General features: G+C 47.6%; 7 protein-coding genes across 11 annotated transcripts; 4 read left to right on the top strand and 3 right to left on the bottom strand.

Annotated features, from left to right (window-relative positions):
- The first annotated feature begins 79 nt into the window (after positions 1 to 79).
- pav (pavarotti) lies at positions 80 to 3579 on the top strand. The gene is made up of 6 exons (NM_057677.4): positions 80 to 234; positions 294 to 1052; positions 1111 to 1660; positions 1721 to 2042; positions 2098 to 2648; positions 2710 to 3579. Exons 1-6 carry the CDS (start codon positions 224 to 226, stop codon positions 3178 to 3180), a joined length of 2664 nt encoding a protein of 887 aa, NP_477025.1. The 5' UTR covers positions 80 to 223; the 3' UTR covers positions 3181 to 3579.
- A 109-nt stretch (positions 3580 to 3688) lies between these two features.
- ago (archipelago) lies at positions 3689 to 11652 on the bottom strand. Of its 3 annotated transcripts, NM_168073.2 has the most exons (8): positions 11335 to 11398; positions 10373 to 10423; positions 6070 to 9186; positions 5819 to 6000; positions 5529 to 5754; positions 5258 to 5468; positions 5000 to 5171; positions 3689 to 4933 (listed from the first exon to the last, which is right to left on the bottom strand). In NM_168073.2, the coding sequence occupies exons 3-8, from the start codon at positions 9145 to 9147 to the stop codon at positions 4822 to 4824; spliced, it is 3981 nt and encodes a 1326-aa protein (NP_728965.1). In that variant the 5' UTR covers positions 9148 to 9186; positions 10373 to 10423; positions 11335 to 11398; the 3' UTR covers positions 3689 to 4821. The 3 variants fall into 3 exon arrangements, with proteins under 3 accessions (NP_728965.1, NP_523922.1, NP_728964.1); NM_079198.3 differs by lacking the exons at positions 10373 to 10423; positions 11335 to 11398 and adding an exon at positions 11474 to 11652; NM_168072.2 differs by lacking the exons at positions 10373 to 10423; positions 11335 to 11398 and adding an exon at positions 9328 to 9397.
- Positions 11653 to 12121: 469 nt separating this feature from the next.
- On the top strand, positions 12122 to 13399 carry CG1265 (uncharacterized protein). Its single transcript, NM_139621.3, has 4 exons — positions 12122 to 12314; positions 12382 to 12641; positions 12956 to 13076; positions 13146 to 13399. Exons 1-4 carry the CDS (start codon positions 12161 to 12163, stop codon positions 13274 to 13276), a joined length of 666 nt encoding a protein of 221 aa, NP_647878.1. The 5' UTR covers positions 12122 to 12160; the 3' UTR covers positions 13277 to 13399.
- Positions 13337 to 16498, bottom strand: CG15011 (uncharacterized protein). The gene is made up of 10 exons (NM_139622.1): positions 16359 to 16498; positions 15682 to 16292; positions 15462 to 15620; positions 15292 to 15408; positions 15118 to 15234; positions 14930 to 15061; positions 14658 to 14866; positions 14422 to 14602; positions 13906 to 14361; positions 13337 to 13845 (listed from the first exon to the last, which is right to left on the bottom strand). Exons 1-10 carry the CDS (start codon positions 16471 to 16473, stop codon positions 13420 to 13422), a joined length of 2523 nt encoding a protein of 840 aa, NP_647879.1. The 5' UTR covers positions 16474 to 16498; the 3' UTR covers positions 13337 to 13419.
- A 277-nt stretch (positions 16499 to 16775) lies between these two features.
- CG1309 (uncharacterized protein) lies at positions 16776 to 18989 on the top strand. The gene is made up of 6 exons (NM_139623.3): positions 16776 to 17014; positions 17090 to 17403; positions 17455 to 17606; positions 17714 to 18317; positions 18384 to 18651; positions 18708 to 18989. Exons 1-6 carry the CDS (start codon positions 16889 to 16891, stop codon positions 18816 to 18818), a joined length of 1575 nt encoding a protein of 524 aa, NP_647880.1. The 5' UTR covers positions 16776 to 16888; the 3' UTR covers positions 18819 to 18989.
- CG11586 (uncharacterized protein) lies at positions 18643 to 19816 on the bottom strand. Of its 2 annotated transcripts, none has more exons than NM_139624.3 (2): positions 19610 to 19816; positions 18643 to 19550 (listed from the first exon to the last, which is right to left on the bottom strand). In NM_139624.3, exons 1-2 carry the CDS (start codon positions 19710 to 19712, stop codon positions 19069 to 19071), a joined length of 585 nt encoding a protein of 194 aa, NP_647881.1. In that variant the 5' UTR covers positions 19713 to 19816; the 3' UTR covers positions 18643 to 19068. The 2 variants fall into 2 exon arrangements, with proteins under 2 accessions (NP_647881.1, NP_001261410.1); NM_001274481.1 differs by having other exon boundaries at positions 18998 to 19550.
- Positions 19817 to 20050: 234 nt separating this feature from the next.
- On the top strand, positions 20051 to 20810 carry VhaM9.7-a (Vacuolar H[+] ATPase M9.7 subunit a). 2 transcript variants are annotated; one of them, NM_001104030.2, is made up of 2 exons: positions 20051 to 20093; positions 20144 to 20810. In NM_001104030.2, exon 2 carries the CDS (start codon positions 20160 to 20162, stop codon positions 20415 to 20417), a length of 258 nt encoding a protein of 85 aa, NP_001097500.1. In that variant the 5' UTR covers positions 20051 to 20093; positions 20144 to 20159; the 3' UTR covers positions 20418 to 20810. The 2 variants fall into 2 exon arrangements, with proteins under 2 accessions (NP_001097500.1, NP_001097499.1); NM_001104029.2 differs by having other exon boundaries at positions 20152 to 20579.
- The last annotated feature ends 4 nt before the right edge of the window (positions 20811 to 20814 follow it).

The following is a 20814-nucleotide window of genomic DNA, read 5'->3' on the forward strand; positions in this document are numbered from 1 at the left end:
CATAGCCTCGGTTTCAGTATGTATCAAGTATATATTGGAGCAGGGGATGGTATTTGCAGCATTAACCGCTTTCTAAAGTTCGGTCACTCTAAAACCAAGCGTGGCGTCGCTTGGCGCTGTAAATTTGAAGGTAACGAACTAAAAGAGAGATCGATTCCAGCAACAAAACAAGAAGAAACCCAACTCCCGTATATCAAATTAGTTGCAAAAACGAGCTGACAACATGAAGGCAGTGTAAGTGATATGACAGTTCCCGAAAGAACAACTCCATCAATGAGAATACCCATTTGCAGACCCAGGACGCCGATGCGTGTCGTCCCGAAAACTCCGCGGGTGCATCAAACGGTGGAGAAACAGCGACGAGACACCTCCGACAAGGCCAGGGATCCAGTGAATGTGTTCTGTCGAGTGCGGCCACTACAATCCGACGCAGATCTCACCTCCCTAAGGGTCAAGAACTCCACGACGATCGCACTGAATCCGCAGGATCAGCTGCTGCAGCATCACAAGCCACACAACGGCGCCCAGCGCGAGGTTCAGTACATATTCAAGCACGTTTTCCAGCCGGATGCCACGCAGCAGGATGTGTACGCAGCTGTGGCCCAGCCGTTGGTGGAGAACCTACTGAAAGGCCGAAACAGTCTGCTTTTCACCTACGGCGTGACTGGAAGTGGAAAAACGTACACCATGACCGGCAACCTGCGACACCGCGGCATCATGCCGCGCTGCCTGGACGTGCTCTTTCGCACCATTTCAGATTACCAGGCCAAGAAGTTCGTCTTCAAGCCGGACAAGCTTAATGGCTTCGAGATCCTGTCCGAAGAGGATGCGCTTTTGGAGCGCCAACACGAGATGAACCAGCGTTTTGCTGGCTCAGGACGATTTGCCTTCAGGCACAAGGACTCGGATCCGGAAATTGCATCCCAGGCCTCCGTGGAGCCAATTCCGCTGCTGGGTTTGGATGAGGACAACATGTACTCGGTGTTTGTCACCTATATTGAAATTTACAATAACAGCGTCTACGACCTCCTTGAGGACTCGGGTATACAGAAGTAAGTATTTATTAAGCATTACATTTAAAGAAATCTAACTGTATTCTTGACCCGACAGGACTTTGCAGAGCAAAATCATTCGTGAAGATGCCAATCGACACATGTTCGTCCACGGCGTCACAGAGGTGGAGGTCAAGACCGTGGAGGACGCCCTCGAGGTCTTTCAAATGGGCCAGAAGCGCAAACGAATGGGACACACTGTTCTCAATGCAGAATCCAGTAGGAGTCACTCGGTGTTCAATATACGCTTGGTGCAGGCGCCCACTGATAGCCAGGGTGAGAATGTGGTTCAGGACCGGCAAAACATCACAGTGAGTCAACTGTCCCTGGTGGATCTGGCGGGCAGTGAGCGATCCTCAAGGACCAAGAACACCGGTGTGCGACTCCGTGAGGCGGGCAACATCAATAATTCGCTGATGACGCTGCGCACTTGCCTGGAATATCTGCGCGAGAACCAACTCGCGGCTAGCAATGGATTGGCACCCAAGAAGGTCCCCTATCGAGACTCCAAGATCACACACATGTTTAAAAACTACTTCGATGGCGAAGGCCAGGTGTCCATGATTGTGTGCATCAACCCAAGAATTGAGGACTATGATGAGAATATGGTAAACTATTTTTCTGACAACAATGTACTCTGGTCCCTAAAATTTATTTATCCCGTTTAGCAAGTGATGAAGTTCGCCGAGATGACCCAGGAGGTGCAAATTGCTCGGGCGACTCCTATGAAGCAAGATTTGGGTCTGACTCCCGGCCGTCGCAAGGCCAACAAGCTGTTCAAGATTGCCGTTAATAATCTAAACGAGCTGGGCATTCCTGAGGCCAAGGATTTGGAGGTGGACGTGGGTTTGGTGTACAGTTTGGGACCCGATTTTCCCGCCTACGAAATGGACAGTCCCGAGGCACAGATCAAAATCCGCGAGCTAATGCATTATCTGGAGCAGCGCATAGAAAAGCGAAAGAAGCTGCGTGCCAACTTGGACATTAAATGTAAGACGTCACTTTCTTAATCTTAACATTGAAATACTAATTCCACAACTTTCAGGTGACAGCTTCCGGCAGATGCTGATGAACCTTGACCGCGACAATCTTCAGCTGCGCACGGAGCTCGCCTCCTTAAAGGCTGTTTACAAGCAGGAGCGCGATCGCAGTGCGGCACTCGAGAAGAAGGTTCGCATCCACGAGAGCTCCATTGACGTGCTTAACAATACGCTAAGCAAGCAAGAACGGCAGATTGAAGAGCTGACTTTCAAGCTGAACGAGAAGGAGAATATGCTCACCCAAAAGGAGCACGAGAAGGAAAAGCAAAAGAAGAAGTTCAGCTCCAAGCTGGCCGTTGAGTCGGACAAAAATAAGCGAGAGTTTGAACTAAAGCTGCGTGAACAGCGAGTGAAATTGCAGGAACGCATGCGCATCAAGGACGAGAAGTTGCGATTGGTCTCCAACATTCTGCAGTCCGAAGATCTGCCCAGTTTGCCGCGGTCACAGAGCTCGGAAAACATACTTAATGAGAAAGATCGCGGTGCATATACGGCGCGCACGGAGGAGTCCTCGGTGCCAGCTACACGAACAGATATATATGCAACGCCACGTCATGTAAGTGTATGATTAATCCTAGAATATTGCAATATCTATTGATAATTTTATATCCCAACAGGGTGCAGCAGCGGCCAACAATCGGCATAGACGCTCTCGATCCGCAGGCGACAAGTGGCTGGAGCATCGGGCAGCTAATCCCGTTCCGCTTGGCACTATTATGCAGCCGTATCTGAAGAATCGCAAATCCGTAACGAAACTAACCGACTTGAAGGAGTTGACTGCTCACGGAACTACGAAGTACTGTCTCGTCTCGCAGGATGCGGATACGGATGGCGATGTGGAGACGAAGCTGTATAAGGGCAATGTAATTCCCACTTGTGGCGGTGGTGCCCAAGTTGTGTTCAACGATGTGGAGTGCCTCAAGCAGAAGTCACCGGTTCACTCGCCCACGCGAAAGCGACCCAGCAATGGCAACATTTCGGCTCTGGGCGGCGGTGCAGTGCCCAGCACGGTCACCTCAGCCCAGGACGTAGCCTCCCGCTGCAATCTCGGCATTGAGGGACACAGCAGCAAGAAGTCGAAAATCTAAAAATGACTCAGCGTGGAATTCTCAAAGTCAATTACCCATTTAGTTCATAGTTACTTAGTTTCCATAACTTAAATTTAAGTTTATTACTCACCCACTTCGGTTTTTGGAGTTGAATCGCATTGAAGTGATTTGTTTGATTAAAGAAAAGTTAATCTGTATAAATAATCCCGTAAATGAATTCGCAACCCCTCGCAAATGGAAATGTTTCCTGCTCCAAATAGTCGGTACCCGGAGGGTATCTGCCAAGAGCAGTTGTTAGAAACTATCCAAGCATCGTCCAATCATAGAACTACTCTAGTGTTATTATAAAGTATTAAATATTTTATTGTTTTTCGGAGTGAACCCAACTCCAGTCCAGTCACAAAATGAACAAATAAAGTGAATTACGCGCATATACTGAAAGTGATCAATTTGGTTTTTATCAATTTTAGATTTTCTGGCTGCAAAGCTCCCAGAGTTCCGTGAAGCAATAACATGTGGCACATAGATGGTTTTAACTATTTTTATTATTATTCCTGCGTTTATTCAGATTTATGCTTAAACCGATAAATTTTATTGAAATACATACGGTACCATTACACATACATATTTGTAGATTAATTTCAATTACTAATAAATCAGTCTATAATTAAAATATATGTTCGCTTAATGATTTCACGTGTGTGAGTGTTGTTGTGTTGCAGTGTTCATGTTGCAGTTGCTGTTTCGTGGGTGTGAGTTGCTGCTCGATGAGTTCGGCAGATGACTCTTAAACGCTATGTGCGGCAAATGTGGCAGGTTCCTGGCAAATGAGGAATTTCGAATTTGGAATTGGAAGCCAATATCGCTAATGCTACTGCACGACAAATGAATCAAATCAAATGTAAAAGGGAAACAATCAGAACGTGATAATAGAATTTAGGTACATACCCGTTCAAGTACAATTAAACAAAACAAGTTGGACGAGACGAAACAAAACCACAAATGTAAACATAATAGGCGGCAAACTCAACTCAAGTGGTGGGCCAATATTAACATATCCATCTTATCCAAATTTCATTTAAACAAATTACAATTTAATCAATATAAAGCTCTGTTCTCATAAACGCTCTCTCAGGTTCACACGACGCGAAACAATTATTTGCATCTGCAGTTGTAAATCTGCGCTTTATAATACGTAATCATAATCATAATATTATCATTAAGGTAATCGATTCTTGCCATATACACAATAGCAATAAAAACTAAGAAGCGAAATTATTCTACGGTGGAAAACGAATTTTGGCTATGAAGCAACGTAATTTAAAAGGGTATTATTAACAATATACACTCACAGCCACAGCCACACCCCGACCACCCGACTACCCTACTCTTCTTTCCCTTAATTGTTTAATGTTTTTTGTGTGTGTGTTACGGTGTGTGTGGTGTTAATGGTGTGTGTGGTGTATGTGAGCAGTTGCGTTTTGTTGGCAAGGCATTCAACATTACGTTGCGGACCCTCACATCCGCGGCATCTGTCTGTGTGTGCTTTTCTGTGTTTGGATGAGTTTGCAATGAAATCTCGCTTGAAGCTGTATACTAGCTGCCCCGTCCCTGACCGTTCACCGCCTGAATCCAAGCGAGACGGCGGCGTAGGCTCCACCGGAAGTGCCCCACCGTCTCCTATGAGCACTTCACACATGCACCCTCAACATCAAAGTCGAGGACCATTAGCTTTGTTTCCTCCGTTCCGTTGCGGGAACCGACGGCACAAATGAGTTTAGTGTCGTTTGCTCTGAAAAGTTTTTAGATATAGTTAATTACATTTATAATGAGCGGATTTATATCGTCTTGGACTTACCTAATCCGCCACACAACGCCGCCGGATCCACCAGAGTCCAGAGCCACAAGATTACGTATAAAGTCGCCCGTCTTAACGTCCCACAATTTCACGGTGCCATCGTCGGAACTGGTCACCACAAATCGGGAGTTAAATTGCAGGCAGGTGACCGCAGAATGATGCTTATTTGGACCTAAAGGGGATTTAAGGAGTACCAGATTAGTAGTGGATCTTTTACAGCATGTTAGTGAAAAGTAAACACGGAGGATTCAAACTTACCCGACAGCGTTTGCAGACATTGTCCGGTTGTGATGTCCCACACCTTGACTGTCGAGTCGGCGTTGCCCGAGACAAGAATGTTTTGACGCAGTTCCATGCCAGAGGTCAAACTCTGATGACCCATCAGGGTGTGCTTGCAATTGCCCGTCTCCACGTCCCACACGCGAATAGAGGTGTCCAATGAACCCGATACCACATGCAGGCCATCAAACTGTGTGAAATTTAGAATGGTTTACGGCAAAGTCCGACAAAGAAGTGTTGACTATCTTACCTGCAGCGAGTAGACGCGATTTGTGTGGCCCTGCAGTGTGTGCAGGCACTCCTGGCGCTCCGGATGCCAGATCTTCACCATATAATCATACGCTCCGGACACAATCAGCTTCCCATCGTACTGCACACAACGCACAGCAGCCAAGTGACCAACCAAAACGTGCAGACAGGAGCCTTGTTCAATGTCCCAAACCCTCAAGGTTGCGTCTCGCGAGCCACTGACCACTCTGTTGAGAAATTCGTCAACAATCAGCATTGGTTAGTGGATAGTTGTGTGTGGTTTTAACTTACTTGCTGCCATGCAAATGCATACACCGCACAGTGGACGTATGCCCCTGAAGTGTGTGCACACATGCGCCGCTGTCCATGTCCCAGACTTTGAGCGTGCGATCCGTGCTGCCTGAAATGATGATATTTCCGGACATTTGGGAAGACCAAACACCACCGGTGTGACCAACCAAAGTGCGCAGGCACTACAGTTGTTGAGAAAGATATCTCGTTAGCAGGGAAACATTAAATGATTGCTTGTTCGATTTACTCACCTTTCCGTTCACCGCTGACCATACTTTAAGTGTATTGTCATCGGAGCCGGACACAATGCGATTGCCAGAGAACTGCAGGCACGTAATCACATGATCGTCGTGGCCCTTGAGTACCTTGGGCTTGCGCACAGGTCGCGACCGCCAGTTCATTTCGATGATGTGCTGACGCATGTAGGCGGCCTTCCAGGGCGAAGCAATTGGCGGCATGTTGCCATCGCGTCCCCGTTTCGGGCGATCACTACGCGGCTCGGCGAGGATCTGGGCTTTGCGGCACTTCTCCTTCCACAACAGATTGTCGTCGCACAGGAAGCGCCAGCTGCGGCAGGTCTGCGCTGCCCTCAGCAAGTCTTTGGGCTCCAAGTACGAGAGCACAAAGAGGGCTAGCTCTCTTGGCAGCAGGGAGATGAAGTCCCGCTGGAACTGCGGCTCAATCACCTTCATCATGTGCCGCACCTGAGACGGATCGCAGTGATCGATGAGACGGTCCAGGGCCAGCAATCGCTCGACATGGGACCATCGTTGGAATTGTGCCAACCAGTGCTGCAGCTCTGGTGGCGGATTGTCACGAGACGGCACGGAACGTGGGGTGCGACGACCCAAAGCCGATCCCGGCGTGGAGCTAGTCAGATGCGATGAGGGCGTCACCGATAGCACTGCCGTGGGTCCCAAATGTTGCGAGGAGCGCGGCGTAGATGCAAAATCATAGGCAATCCGCTTGCGGCAATTATCGCTCACACCTGAACCCGGTCCGCCCACTTCGCCGCTGGAAGATATAGTCACCGAGTAGTCGCCGCCATCCAGCAGACGTCCCTCGTTGAACTTTCGTTTGCGCTGATGAGACATTAGCGAGCTGGGATTGGTCAGCGAGTATTCGGTGAAGCCAGCTGAGGCAGAGGACAGCGACAAGGAAATGGGCTCATCGGGATCCATGGCGTCCATGTCGAAAGTCTCGCTGAGACTGGCATTGCTTCCGCCGTAGCTGCTTCCGTTACCGTTCTGGCATGTGCAAATCTCCTCCAGATCGGAACAGTTGTTCTCCTCATCGCAGTTGGCCCAAGGTTCCTCGGCACTAAAGTCGCCGGGCTCCACCACGCCGCCGTCCCCTCCGCCAGCTCCCTCTTCCACCACCACTTCCAGGTGGACAACATCGCTGGAACCGTTTCGCCGTTGCCGAACAGATGCTGTCGGGTTTGCCCCAACCGACCCCGCTCCACTAGCAGCTGGAGGATTGCTGCGAGTCAGGAAACGCTCCTGGGTTTGGGCGCTGGCATTAACCTGGCGAGCTGCCTTTGTCGTCGATGTAGTGGCATACTGGCAACGGTTGGACGCTCCGGCTCCGGACGAGGTAGAAGCCGATGTCGAGGCCTGAGAGTCACCCAAGCAGGCCGATCCGGTGGAGCAGGCAGCTGTTGGATTGATGGCAGTGGTGCGACTGCAACCACTTTCCTGAGAGGTCTGCGATCCCACCGAGCTATACGAGACGGATGCACTCACATTCTCCTCCTGATCCTGTTGACAGCTTCCCCCGGATGTGGACGAACCAGACGTGGTTGGAGCCAGACTGGGGTAATCATTCGAGTTGGTGTTTGTGTAAACGTCCGTTCGGGCAGCTCCAGTGCAACTGGTCGATGACTCCATGGATTTTGAAGTGGAACTGGAACCACTCCGGTGCTGGCTGCAGCTGGAGGCGCCCAACGAGGATCCCAGATTTAATTTGGCAGTGGACTTGCTTAGCCGGCTATTCGTGTACTTGCGACTGCTCGTTGGAGTCGTGGACAGATCCTTGTAGGTGTACTTGCTGTCCGATGAGACGGTCCGCCCATTGCTGCTGCTGGGCCAGTCGTCACTGTTGGCCGTACCCGATCCATTGGCCGCCTTGCTTCCCCCCGCCATGGACTTGATCAGACTTAGATTCAGTTTGTTCTGGCTCACCATGGAGCTGGTACGCAGGATTATGCCGCCCGTGAGACGCTGCTCCGTCTCAAAGTCGCGACGCTCGATCAGATCCATGGACTCAATGTCTGCCCTCGACAAGGCAGAGCTGGAGGTTGAGCTGGAGTTGGAAGTGGAGGCCTCCTCTGGGGCGGCGGCGTTGGCAGAGGCTGCTGGCGAGGGATTCGAAACGGTGTTGGCCGTGAGGCTCATCTGCTTCAGGCGCACTGACATAAGACGGTCATGTAGTGAGAAGCAAGTAGCCCCATCGTCGCCTTCAGATGGATTGTCGTCCACGGGATTAACCGGCTCAGACTTAATACATCTTCCCAAAGCCAGGTTCTCTGCTTGGTCTTCCTCACCCAGCAAGAACTCATCGCTCAATCTTTTTGGCTTGCCTGTGAGCTCCGACTGGGATCCCGTTGTGACTACCTGACCGGGATGCGGCTGGGCCTCCTCCACGACGGGCGTCTCCAGGAAGATCTTAGATCCATCGGCCGCCATGATGGTGCCGTCGGCTAAAGCCAACTGTGATGTGTTGGGGCAGCTGATGGCGCCCGTTACAATGTCCACTGCGTCCTCGTCCTCGTCTTCAATCAGTTCCTCCTCATCGTCCTCCTCCGGCTCGGGTTCCTCATCATCGTCATCGTCGTTTATAAGGCATACAACCGGAGGATCTTCATTATCCTCATTAAAAAAGCCCTGACGACTGTGTTCCGATGAGGCGGGGTGACCTAAGTCAGGATGACCACCGTTCAAGGTATCCGTGGAGGAGCTGTCGTCGACGGCCACCACTCCCACTGTGGACGCCGCCCCCGCACTGGTGGGCAGTGAGTTGGAAGAGCTAATCTCAAATGTGCTGGACTCGTCGTCCAAAACTACGGCGAAACCATGTTGTGAGTTTGACGACACACACACGTCCTCCACATCCTCCCGCAGCGTTGACATAGATACAAAGGCTTCTCTGCCGGCTCCTACTTCTGCGTCTACTGCTCCTAATCCCGATTCTTCTGATGCTTCTGTTTTTCGGCTGGTTGAGGCCTGACTCTTGACCCACGTGGAGGTGGAGCTGGTGACTGCTGACTGAGTACGCTCCCCTGCACTGGTCACGGATTCACTGCTAGCAGCTGGGCATCCTCTTTCCATAATACTTTACAGGCATTCAAAAGTGGGTAATGCGTTCTCCTGCAAATGTTAAAGATTGGTTATCGAATGGTTGGAAGCTGGTAACACGAGGAAGCACTTATGGAAAAGTGAATAATAGTGTTGAAAATAGACGCTATGAAAATTTCAAACCCAAGGTATGACAAATTTTACACCGCTTACAATGAACGATCCTTTTGTGCCCTGAGAATCCAAGATGATCCGAAATTCCCACGCAACAAGCGCAAACTGATGGTTGCAAAAAAAAATTAAATCCAAGGGAATGAAAAGCAGTGGGAAAAATTTGTTGTAACGACGCTGCCTCTGCCGGCGTCGTTGGAACTCGAAAAAGGAAATCACAAAAGTGCATCGAGGAAGAGGCTAAAACGGCGCGAAGTAGAATGGGCAAAAGAAGACGAAACGGGTATTACAACAAAAACACCACAAACAGACACACACACATACCCTAAAAAGAGAGACAACAGCAAAAGGTATTGTAAAGAGAGTGAAGAGCGAGAAGTAACGGACGTGAGAAGAAGAAGCACCAAAGATACACAGCAGCCGCAGCACCAAACAAGAACAACAATAACAACAACACCACGTACACCTTGCAATTCAAGCCGCTATCTTTTCCCTCCGCTTTTTACTGACTTTCAGAGATGATCAACGCGGGAAAGTCACTGGTGATCGGGAAACAGTCACCGAACTAATAGGAAAAGCCTTCCAAATAATTTTTATACTAAAGAAGTGTATGACCATATTCAAATAGTTTCGACACCCAACTAAAGTTAAAATGTACATTAGTAAATCGTTTTAATAAACTGCGTTGGTTGTTACTAATAGAACTGTGAAATCTATAGTCACGAAACATTTCTTGCTGACTAGAGCTGAGCCAAGCCCAAGCTAAGATTACTTCTGCCAATATGCTGAGTCACAGAGTTGTTGACTTTCCAAAATACATACGTATTAGTCATCCATTTTAAAAAGTTACATTAAAACGTGAGTTTTTTACATGGGCTATATAAAATCGCAAACATTTAGTCGAAACCGAAATTCCAAATAACAAGATATTAGTCATTCTGTAAAACAAATTATTTGTGCAAACTGACTTTCTTTTCCTGGAGAACGGAAAGAAATCATTAATTATTAGGGCTAAGATGTTTGTAAATTGTATGATAGTAGTCCCTATTCTCTAGAAATTCATTGATCCTAGCCAGCTTCCATTCACCGTGACTGAAAAATCGCAGCTGCGCATCTCTGATGTTTGACAGCAGCTTGACTGGCCATCACATCCTACCAGCGCACAGACACACACACGCACCCGAGAGAGTAGAAAAAGGGATCGCCGTAGGCAGAGATTGGAAGATCCAGGGGAGGGGACAAGAAAACCAAGGAGAAGGAGAAGAAGCAAAGATCAGCCATTGCAGCGCAGCATCCGCAGAACAAAAGGGGCGAGATCACAAAGGAATTTTCAGCGCTCCTGCTGTTGCATCACTGCCGAAACAGATCAGATGTGCAGGCATTTCTCCCGAACATTTTCCCATATTCGTATTCATTCTCTTCCCACCCTCCTTCTACTGCTTCTCCTCCTCCTCCTCCTTCCCCACCCCTGGCTCGTGGCCTTTGGCTGTTGACCTCCCGAAAAAACGTAAAATATGTTTTTAGGGTCTCCGCTTTCACACCGCATTTCGATACGCGTTTTTACCTGTGCCACACAGGACACTTTGGTCGAACATCGGGGATGCGCTCGAGAACATTTTCTCTCTGTGGATTTAGCCACGGGTGTGGAGTCGTCATAATCGCTGCATACACACAGACGCACACCAACGCGGATAATGGGCAGAGACCTGTGGTCCCAAATCCCCCAAAAATAGATTACTTTCGTTGCAAATTCAGAGCAGCGATTGCAGCACGCTGAGCGTTCCTTACGGACTCTTTGACCATCCTAACCCCACTTTTCTGCACCTGCAAATGCAGCGGTTGGAACACGGAGGGGATAGCCCCATAATTCGTGGAGCAAACAACAAAAGAAAAATGTGGACATTGTTGTACACACAGGCAGAGTCACGCACACAGACGAACCCACTCGCTCGCTCGCTCGCAGCTAAAGTTTGAGTTCGCGTGGTGCCTTGCACATTGTTTATAAACTTTAAGGGCAGCCAACGTGGAGGGGGCACTAAAAAAACACACCCCACTTTAGCGGGCACAATTTGTTTTCAGGTTTTCAACTGCACATTTAACGCGTGTAAAACTTTTTGCGTTTGGGGCCCACTCTCACACATACAGGCGCAACACAGCACACACACGTTCAATCGAATTTTTCACATACGTTTTAAGGACGTTGCTCCTCGGAGATTGCCTAATTTTTGCGTTTTTCAGATGACTCTGTACCCAGTCTATCTAAATTTCTGGTTTTCAGATACTAGAATATGCGTGCAATTTGCGGATTTGGACAGATTTTGGACCCGAAAAAAAACTAATGCGGATCCAGTGTGACCACCGCTCGACCGTTCAAATATACCATGGGAATTCACGGCTTAAGTTAGGGATGTGATGGTCTCCGCGTGACTCGAGCTTGGTTTTAAAAAATGTGATACTCTGCAAGTTGTTTATATGTATGGATTTCATGAATTATTTATGTGTTGTAATAATAAACGTGTTTCTTACACAATTTAATTGCTCAGCAATTCTACTTTTCTTTTTTGATTGCTTATATTTTATATTATATTTTTGATTGCTTAATTACTAAAATTATTATATGTTTAAAAAACTTGTTTCTATTTTCATAGTTTTTAATTTTTATACTTATATTTTATAACTTATAGAAATTTCTTGAAAACCCTAAAAATGACATGAGTTTGTTATTTATTGCTATGTTATAAAATAATTAGAAACCATTACAGCAAATATCGTTAATTTGTTTACTAGTGATAGAGTGTGGTAACACTAGCATTTCCGTCCACACAATGTTAAGGTCACACTCAGAAGCTGCAAATTTCGAATTTCGACGGTCGCTATGAGTGGAGCTCTCGGAGATGTGGTGTCCGAATACCTGGAGCGCGGCCCAGTGCTCGTGGTGGCGGACCTCCTTAGCCTGATAACGGTCTCGTCCTGCCTGGTGATCAAGGTTCCGCAGATAAACACGATACGGGCGAACGAGTCCTCGAAAGGTGAGCACCGCCCACACAACATCTGCAACCTATCCTCCCACTCATATGATACGGATTTATGAATTAGGCATCAGTGTTTTGGGACTGTGCCTGGAGCTGTTCAGTTATACGGTGATGTTGTCGTACAACTACACCAGTGGCTACGACTTCCTCTCGTACATGGAGTATCCTGTTTTGCTGCTGCAGGAGTACGCCCTGATTTACTACGCCTTCAAGTACCAGGATCTGCTGGGAAGGAGGACGCAAGTGGTGGCCATACTGTATAGTATAGTGGCCACTCTCATATACATGAAGCTCTTTCCCATTATCATCCTTAAGTTCCTGGTGGTGAGTAAGCCTGTATTGATATCACCTAGTGACTGATTAGTCGGGTATTCTTGCCCAGATAACGACTTCGGCGCAGTTCAAACCCGTTCCCCGCTCTCTTTTCCAATTAACTAATTATGTTTCCGGGCAAACGGGTTTGGTTTGATTTGTTATTTGTTTTAGTTTGAAAAGGCGGTGCTCTTAACTGGGCAGCATCTTCGCTCAAGGTCACCGATGTTTGTTGTATAATATTTGAGCGGCTATTAATACTTTCAGTGCTCGGGCAATATATATAAATCTCGTGAAATTCATCTAAATGTTTGATTTCCCGTCAGCCTTTCTGCACTCCCATTGGAGCCACGAGTAAGGTCCTCCAGCTGCTGGCTATTCTGAGGACCAAGGATGCCAGTTCCGTCAGTAGAACCACATGGGCGCTCTCCGCCTTTACAAACATGAGTGAGATCACATCTTGCATTCCATCACTTGATGTCATCAATTAACACATCATATATGTATCCCTTACAGCTCGAATCTACACGGTGTTCTTCCAGTCCCACGATTGGATGTTGCTATCAAACTTCCTGATTTCGACGTTCCTTAGCGCCTCCGTTTTCACCGCCGCTTGCGTCTACAAGAAGAAGGCCAAGGCGGAGTAATTGGCCAGCCTGATTAGAAAAGCTCAACATAGACAAACACTGCGCTGGCTGGAAATGCTTATCAGTCATTGTTTTAATTCTATTTGCTTATCTGTTTAAATTGATATTACAAATTCTTGTTTGAATCGGTTGTTGTTACTCGTTTAACTGTCCGCGTAGAAAGCCACCACAATTGCACCCACAACTGTTAGAATGGATACTGCATAGATTGCTCTACGTTGCCAATCGATCTTGGTCTTGGCCGGTCCAGAACCCACAGTTTTGCGCTCCTTGTGCTTGCGTTTGCCGAACTTGGCCTCGAACTTCTCGAGTTCCAGGCGGTTTCTTTCTTCCTCGTCGCGACGCTTTTGTTCCAGCTGCAGTTGCTCTGCCGCCTGGACGCGAATTTGCTCCGCCTTGCAGTTCGAGTCGCAATCCAAGAATGTCTGACCAGCACGGTGTTTGTCACAGGCAATCTCCTGCTTGAGTCGCTTGCAGGCGCAGAAAATGCGAACCTTCTTGCGGCACAACTCGGGATTTGGGCACTTGCCTGTGTGGCAGATGGCTGTGCAGCGATGTCCGCAAGGATACTGAAAAAATATATATATCACTGTAAGGCTTGATCGACAATGGTATATTACAGCACTTACATTCTTCAAGCATCGATTACCGCAGCTCCGTAGCTTTTCTCTTCGCTCGATGATCTCCTGGACCGATCCCGTTTCATCATAATACTCGTTGCACTTGTAAACCAACTGGTTGAGTCCACAGTGACACTTGGTCTTAATCACAAAGTTGCAGGGCGCACAGGGCGGTGGATGACATCCTTTGGGACAGGCGTGAATACATCCGGTTGGTCGGGGAACGGTGCAACCCTCCTCGCAGTTGGCACAGCCAGTTTGCGCAGACATATCCTGGGGAAGCGGTACGAAATGGCAAACCAATGAACACTTGTGATTGCCGCACTTAAGCTGACGTGCACACGATCGCTGACAGGAAGTGGGTTTGGAGTTCCAGCATGGCCAAGTGGCAACCTCATGACCTCCGATACAGGTGACAATGACGCCTTCCTCGCACCGTGGATGTGGTAATGCCTTATACTCATACTGTAAAACAAATTGTAGAGTTTTAATGTTGAGATAGGTGAGTTTTGTGATTATAGTTACCTTTTTGGCCTGTGGCCTAGCCTCTTTGGGTTTATTAACTCTAACTGCCTCGTGGCATCGTGCCTTACAGATGTGCCCACACTTGCTGGTGTCATTGGGTAGACCGCACACTTGGCCACATGGAGGACAGTCACCCTTGTGACAACGATGCTTAATGGCATGGTGACATTTGGGAGTTATGCTGCAAGAAGTGAGATTAAAAGTCGGTCATTATATATTGCGAAAGAAATACGAACCGACAGAGTTCCAAGCAGACAATGCGTGCACTTCTTTCCCTGCCACAAGGAACACTTTTTTTGGTCTTTCCACAGCGGCAGTTAATCTGGGATTCCAGTTTACACGGATAGCAAGGTCCGTTGTGGCACACGGACTGACATTTGTGCTTGTTGCAGCTCAGCTGCTTGCCACAAATCTTTTCGCACGGTGGACACTGGTCCCCACAGCACTTTAAAAAAGGTTATTGGTTAATTCGGCTGTATACATTTAAAATGCTTGCGTGCTCTTATACCTTTCTATTGCATGCATGCTTGCCGCAATCACGCATTTGCTTGCATTTAGTCTCGCATGCAAACTCTTTGGAGCAGGGCAACTCCTTTTCGTGCAGACCACAACGACACTTCTTTTTGGTTCTTATTGGGCACTGTAAGAAACATATTTCATTAGAGAATCGATTTGCTTCCCTGGTGGCTATCTTACGGAAATGCAAGGTCCACGATGACAACGCTGGGTGCAAGTGTGCTGGCCACAGGACAAAAGTTTTTGGCACGTATCGCCACAGGTTTCCTCTGTCTCATTACAGGGTCTTACCTGGGTCTACAGAATTAGGTAATCATAAATGAATATAAACTTGTAAATAAATATATCACATACATTCTTGCCGCATGGGCAACTCCTGACTTGCAAAGGACACTCTCCATCTCCGCAGGGTCCAGCGTGACACACCTTCTCGCAAATGTGCAAACCACAAGCAAATGGAGCTCCACAAACCTGAAAGAATATTAATGTTGTTTTATGCTTCAGCTTCAAAAGGCTTTTCTTACATTCTGACACTTCCATTTCCGATCGGAGCAGTTGACCATCTTCGACTCCCGCTGGCACTCGCAAGGTTGTAAGCTTTTGCTGGTGCATGGAGGACACTTTCCTGGCTGATGACACACCTGATTACATTTGTGCTTGCCGCAGGCTAGAAGTTCCTTGCACTGGAAAATCATTTTTTTAGTATGGTGGTCAGACAAAATTTCTTAAAACGTTAAGACTTACAGTCTGCTGACACGTCCACTGCTTGTCAATGCACCTCACGGACCTAGGACTAGATTTACCACACAGGCACGAGACCTGCGCCTGCTGCGCACAAGGAGGACATGGCCCCGGATGACATAGCAGCTTGCAATCGTGCCCACACTTCGGTTGCAAAAGCTTTCCGCAGTGCTCTCCGCATGAGTGGGGCACAAGGAAGGGCTGGTTCTCGGGGTTCACCTCCTTGCCGCAGAAGCAGTTGTACTGCGTGGGCTTATCGGCCGGTTGGTAGTCCCTGCGGCACTTGGGGCAGCACCAGTGAAGGGATTTCTGTCGCTTGGGCGGCACAAATTCGCCCAGATGATTGTAGTGGCCCTGGCCGTTCTGCTGCTCTGCCGCCTTTACCTTCATCTGCATCATGCTGTCGTTGGCCCACCGTTGGATGCACTTCAAGTGAAAGAAGCAGTAACAGCTCTCGCAAGACCAAATGGCCTCCACCCGCCGAATGCTTCCGATGCAAATGAGACAGGTTGCCGCTCCCGAGTGTAGAGTGTTTTCCAGAAACGTACTGGTGCGTGCCGCTTCCTTTGAGCTTCCTGCGTTGTCCGACGGTTTGTAGTTCTTGTATAGGAGTTCTGAAAAGATAAAGCACAAAATTTGATGGTTTTCAAATGACACGTCACAAGCATCGGTCGATTTACCCAAAATGTGATTCTCATCCAGTTCGCCTTCATCCTCGGAGCTGGAGGCGTAGGTGTCCACCAGTTTTTGGGCGGCAGCCAAATTTTTAGCTTGCGCTTTATTAAACTTTTCCATTTTTAAGCCGGCGTTTTTGTCTATCAACTGGGAATAAATTCCTGGGGTAGAACCAGGGATGGCTCGTTCTCTGATAACAGCAATTAGGGGATCTAGTTCCGAAAGGTACACATTTGTGTGAGCTTTCAGTTTCCAATTGGGAATTTCATTTAATTCAAAAAAAATACATACATACACATTAATACCTAAATTATCAAACATCCTCTCTGCATATTTTATTGCATTTAATAATTTGGACCAACATTTTGAAGTTTACAATTAATAGGTCAGGTATCTAATGTGGCAGCCCTGGTATTCGATGTTAAACATCTGTTCGTGAGTGCGACACCCTGGAACAGCTTTCACATCATTTGCAACAAAATAAAATAGAGAAAATTAAATATATCCAGACATACCGACTACGATCCGATCCAAGATGAGTTTCCTAAATTACGTGTTTGGCCCCAACCTCTACATGGAATACCGCGGTGTGCCGGAGCCGCAGCGCAAGATGTACGAGGCAGGTGCCGTGGAAAAGTTCGGGGAGCAGATTCTATCGACGGTAAGTGCCCTGCGATCCCATGGGGCAGAATCTGGAGCATATGGTAATGTGGAAAATCGACACTCTCCGTTGCAGCTATCGGTTATGTGGTCCGTGGGCTATTATACTTCTCCGCTGCTCGTCACATTCCTATACCGACGCGGCTACCTGGTGACCGATTCCATACCGACGCTGGCCAAGATCACCACCAGCGTGGGCCTCATCGTCATCCTATCGCTGGTGATGCGCGGCCTGGGGCGCAAGCAATCGCGCTCCTACTCCAACATGATTAAGGCCCTCGTCCGAGCAAAGTCCTCCAAGGCACCAGGAGATGCCAACAGCGAGCTGCGTCGCTTCGACATCGAGTTCAACGCTTGGCCGGTGGACTTTGATGTGAAAGCTCTAACCGGGTGAGTGGGCTACGCCTTTGAAGTGTGCCAGAATAACATCTTCGTTTTCAGTGATACCAAAAAGCCGGTGGTTACGGCTAGAAGGCGGGAGCCCATCCAGCTGGCGACACTGCCCTGTGAGGCCATCGCCTACCTGGCCATAAACACCTTTGGGCTCTCCATGATCTATCCGGGTTCGGTCAAACTACTCCAGAAACTTATGAGTAAGAAAGATATACATATGTGAAGCTGTCTGAAATGTTGTTAAATTGCAATCCGATAAGCCCATAAGATAGACTTCTACATATACTGAACCTAAAATATTTTGCAGGACCCATGCTGATCTCCGGACGCGCCAAGCTCATCGAGGATGACAACGGCATCCGCTACAAGGTTAAGACCATTGACTCGAACGAAATCGATACGTTGTTCATTGACAATCGCCCAAACAACGTGGGAAATGGCAAGACTCTAGTCATTTGCTCCGAGGGCAATGCCGGTTTTTATGAAGTGGGCATTATGGCCACCCCAGTGGCCTTAAAGTATTCCGTTTTGGGCTGGAATCATCCCGGATTTGCCGGCAGCACAGGCACTCCTCATCCCCACCAGGACAAGAACGCCATCGATGCCGTGGTGCAGTTTGCCATCAACAATCTTAGGTTCCCCGTAGAGGATATAATTTTGTATGGCTGGAGCATTGGTGGCTTTAGTACACTATACGCTGCCTCTGTGTATCCGGATGTCAAGGGAGTGGTACTAGACGCCACCTTCGACGATGTGCTCTACTTGGCCGTTCCTCGCATGCCAGCTGCACTGGCGGGCATTGTCAAGGTAGCCATTCGAAACTACTGTAATTTGAACAATGCCGAACTGGCCAACGAGTTCAATGGACCCATATCCTTTATTCGCCGCACTGAGGATGAGATCATTGCAGAGTGAGTGATAACTTTTGCATTTGGGCAGAGGTCTTTCCTAAAACGTAACCCATTGATTTCCATTAGGGACAACCACATTGACACAAACCGCGGAAATTTCTTGGTCTTGTCAGTGCTCAAGCACCGGTATCCCAACATTTTTGGGGCTTCCCAGTTGAATAAGGCCAAGGGGCTGCTGTCTAAGCCCCTGGAACCATACAGTATCCCCGTCGCCGACGAGAAGCTGTGCATGTCGCGCCTGATCACCTACGCCTCTGACGAGGGCAAGTCATTCCCCATGAACATTGGAGCAGATTACTCGGAGGAGGTGCGCAATCTGATGGCTGTGTTCTTGGTGGGTTTATTCGGCAGTTTAAATGGTCTATATATCTAATACTGTTCACCTTTCAGCTGCGCAAGCATTTACGTGACTATAACTCGACGCACTGCACCCAGCTGCCCGGGGAGTTCTTTACCATGCCGTGGGACATACCCACTGAGCAGGGATTTGTGTTCACCTAAGCTCATTCCGCAGGTGATCCACGGCCGTATGCTTAGATTTAGTAAAATGGTTTTTAGTAATTTTTGCCTTCTGACTGCTTATTAAATTATTCTAACTGGGAACAGCCGGGTAGCTGGTGTCTTCTGAACTGGTGTGAAATTATATACAAAATAAATGTCACAAGCTAAACTAGACGCGTCGTCTTGTGGTTAGTTTCTATTTCATGGTACAGCTAAAATTGGAGGGGAGGGGCAGTTCAACACTTAGTTCCTACGAGTTCTTCTTTGATCCACCGAAGCCGGAGAAGCCCATGATGGCGGCCATGTCGTCGGGCATGCCGCCGGACTCGAAGTCCGTGTCCTCGGCCTTGCGCTTCCGCTCTTTTCGCTTCTCCTTGCGGTGTTCCTTGTAGCGATCCTCCTCCTCCTTGGCCTCCCGCAGGCGGCGCTCGAGCTCGTAGTCTTTCTGCTTCTCCTCCATCTTCTTCTTGTTCTGCTGGAAGCGCTCCTTTACCTGGTCGACGGTGCTCCGCTCCACCTTCATGGACATGCCCAGATTGCGCTGGTGCTTCTTGCCATTGATGTGGTCCAGAAAGTTGATGGAATCCTTGACCACGCAGTCGCAAACGTTGCAGTAATAGCCACCGGATTGCGAGGTGGGTGTGTTCTTGTTGATGACAACGCTCTTGCCCAGCTTGCTGTCCAGGTCCACCTTATAGTCGCGTCGCTTGAGGTTCTCCCGCTGTACGGGTTCTGGTGAAAAACAAAAAGACTTTTATTATGTGTGCCTTCCAGGGAATTTAGACACTGACCTTCTTCCTTGGGTGCCACCTGGTTGAGCAGCCGCTCCGCCGCCAGCTTCTCGTACTCGTTCTTGTCCCATTTCCTTCGGTGGTCATCAGGTCGCATCGTCATGGTGGCGCTGGGATGACAATTGCACTAAAATCTATTCGGTAAAAGTAAGGCAATGAAAATTTGTAAATATTTTTGTTAGCGATGCGGCGGTTTGCGTCTGAGCTAAGATTTTGGACAGGGATGACAACTTGATATTTTTTTTTAAATGTTATCGATGGAACCAGAAGGCGGATGTGAAAATGTAAAAGCAGTTGTTAATTTTAATTTAAAAAAATTGTATTTAAAGTTTAAATTAAAGCTTATTTAATAGCATATAAGTCCGAATCTGTATACACAAAAAAATGGACCTAATTTTGGACATCGACGATAACCACAGGTAGGTAAAATAATCGATGTGCGATAAATATTGATTTTTCGTATACAGCAGTTAGGAAAAAAACGGTAGGTTGCAATAAATACCGTAAAATCTGGGAAATTATTGTATTTTAAAGTTTCATAGCCAAAAAAATGGGTGCCGCTTTCTTTCCCGTGCTGTTTTTCACCGCCTTGTGGGGCGGTGTGGGCATCGCCATGCCCATAATGACCCCCAAAGGACCTCACCAGAATCTGATCCGCTGCATCCTGATGCTGACCGCCGCCTGCTGCTGGCTCTTCTGGCTATGTTGCTACATGGCCCAAATGAATCCCTTGATCGGGCCCAAACTAAAGCGCGATGTGGTGGCCATGATTGGAAGGTCCTGGAACAACCCAATTGTGGCTGGTTAGGAAAATAGAGTGACTGCTAACTAAATTATTCTGCAATAATCGTCACATTAGCTGTTTGTTTTACGTTGTAAATAAGAAGTAAAAATATCAAGTGTTCTGTTAACTTCGAATTGTTTAAATATCAGATATTCAATAATAAATTAAATATTTAGATTGCCTTGTAAATAAAATCTATAGGCATCAACTAGTACATCTGCAGAATACTATTATTGTTTCAAACCAAATATTCTTTCTACCAATATAAATTGTATAAATGAAGACAGTTTGAATAATAGGTCTATTTAATTTTTTGAATAATTTAAGTTAAATTAATATTCTTTAGTTAATTAATGGCTACCACACAGTTATGCTGAATAAATTCCAAAAACAAGAAAGTATTTTGACATTCCAAACAAAA

Source organism: Drosophila melanogaster, chromosome 3L (assembly GCF_000001215.4).
Source record: "Drosophila melanogaster chromosome 3L".
Lineage (NCBI taxonomy): Eukaryota > Metazoa > Arthropoda > Insecta > Diptera > Drosophilidae > Drosophila > Drosophila melanogaster.

Excerpts from the sequence above, each read along its gene's own strand:
- pav (NM_057677.4), top strand. Across the intron at positions 1,053-1,110 it reads GAGGACTCGGGTATACAGAA|GACTTTGCAGAGCAAAATCA; the intron begins GTAAGTATTTAT and ends TTGACCCGACAG. Across the intron at positions 2,043-2,097 it reads TGCCAACTTGGACATTAAAT|GTGACAGCTTCCGGCAGATG; the intron begins GTAAGACGTCAC and ends CACAACTTTCAG.
- ago (NM_079198.3), bottom strand. The coding sequence starts at position 9,147 with ATGGAAAGAGGATGCCCAGCTGCTAGCAGTGAATCCGTGACCAGTGCA. Across the intron at positions 5,755-5,818 it reads ATGCATTTGCATGGCAGCAA|AGTGGTCAGTGGCTCGCGAG; the intron begins GTAAGTTAAAAC and ends ATTTCTCAACAG. Across the intron at positions 4,934-4,999 it reads GGCGTTGTGTGGCGGATTAG|AGCAAACGACACTAAACTCA; the intron begins GTAAGTCCAAGA and ends AAAACTTTTCAG.
- CG1265 (NM_139621.3), top strand. The coding sequence starts at position 12,161 with ATGAGTGGAGCTCTCGGAGATGTGGTGTCCGAATACCTGGAGCGCGGC. Across the intron at positions 12,315-12,381 it reads GGCGAACGAGTCCTCGAAAG|GCATCAGTGTTTTGGGACTG; the intron begins GTGAGCACCGCC and ends TTTATGAATTAG. Across the intron at positions 13,077-13,145 it reads CTCCGCCTTTACAAACATGA|CTCGAATCTACACGGTGTTC; the intron begins GTGAGATCACAT and ends TATCCCTTACAG.
- CG15011 (NM_139622.1), bottom strand. The coding sequence starts at position 16,473 with ATGGAAAAGTTTAATAAAGCGCAAGCTAAAAATTTGGCTGCCGCCCAA. Across the intron at positions 15,621-15,681 it reads AGTGGACGTGTCAGCAGACT|TGCAAGGAACTTCTAGCCTG; the intron begins GTAAGTCTTAAC and ends ATGATTTTCCAG. Across the intron at positions 14,603-14,657 it reads GTCTGCTTGGAACTCTGTCG|CATAACTCCCAAATGTCACC; the intron begins GTTCGTATTTCT and ends CACTTCTTGCAG.
- CG1309 (NM_139623.3), top strand. The coding sequence starts at position 16,889 with ATGAGTTTCCTAAATTACGTGTTTGGCCCCAACCTCTACATGGAATAC. Across the intron at positions 17,607-17,713 it reads ACTACTCCAGAAACTTATGA|GACCCATGCTGATCTCCGGA; the intron begins GTAAGAAAGATA and ends AATATTTTGCAG. Across the intron at positions 18,652-18,707 it reads ATCTGATGGCTGTGTTCTTG|CTGCGCAAGCATTTACGTGA; the intron begins GTGGGTTTATTC and ends TTCACCTTTCAG.
- CG11586 (NM_139624.3), bottom strand. The coding sequence starts at position 19,712 with ATGACGATGCGACCTGATGACCACCGAAGGAAATGGGACAAGAACGAG. Across the intron at positions 19,551-19,609 it reads GGTGGCACCCAAGGAAGAAG|AACCCGTACAGCGGGAGAAC; the intron begins GTCAGTGTCTAA and ends GTTTTTCACCAG.
- VhaM9.7-a (NM_001104030.2), top strand. The coding sequence starts at position 20,160 with ATGGGTGCCGCTTTCTTTCCCGTGCTGTTTTTCACCGCCTTGTGGGGC.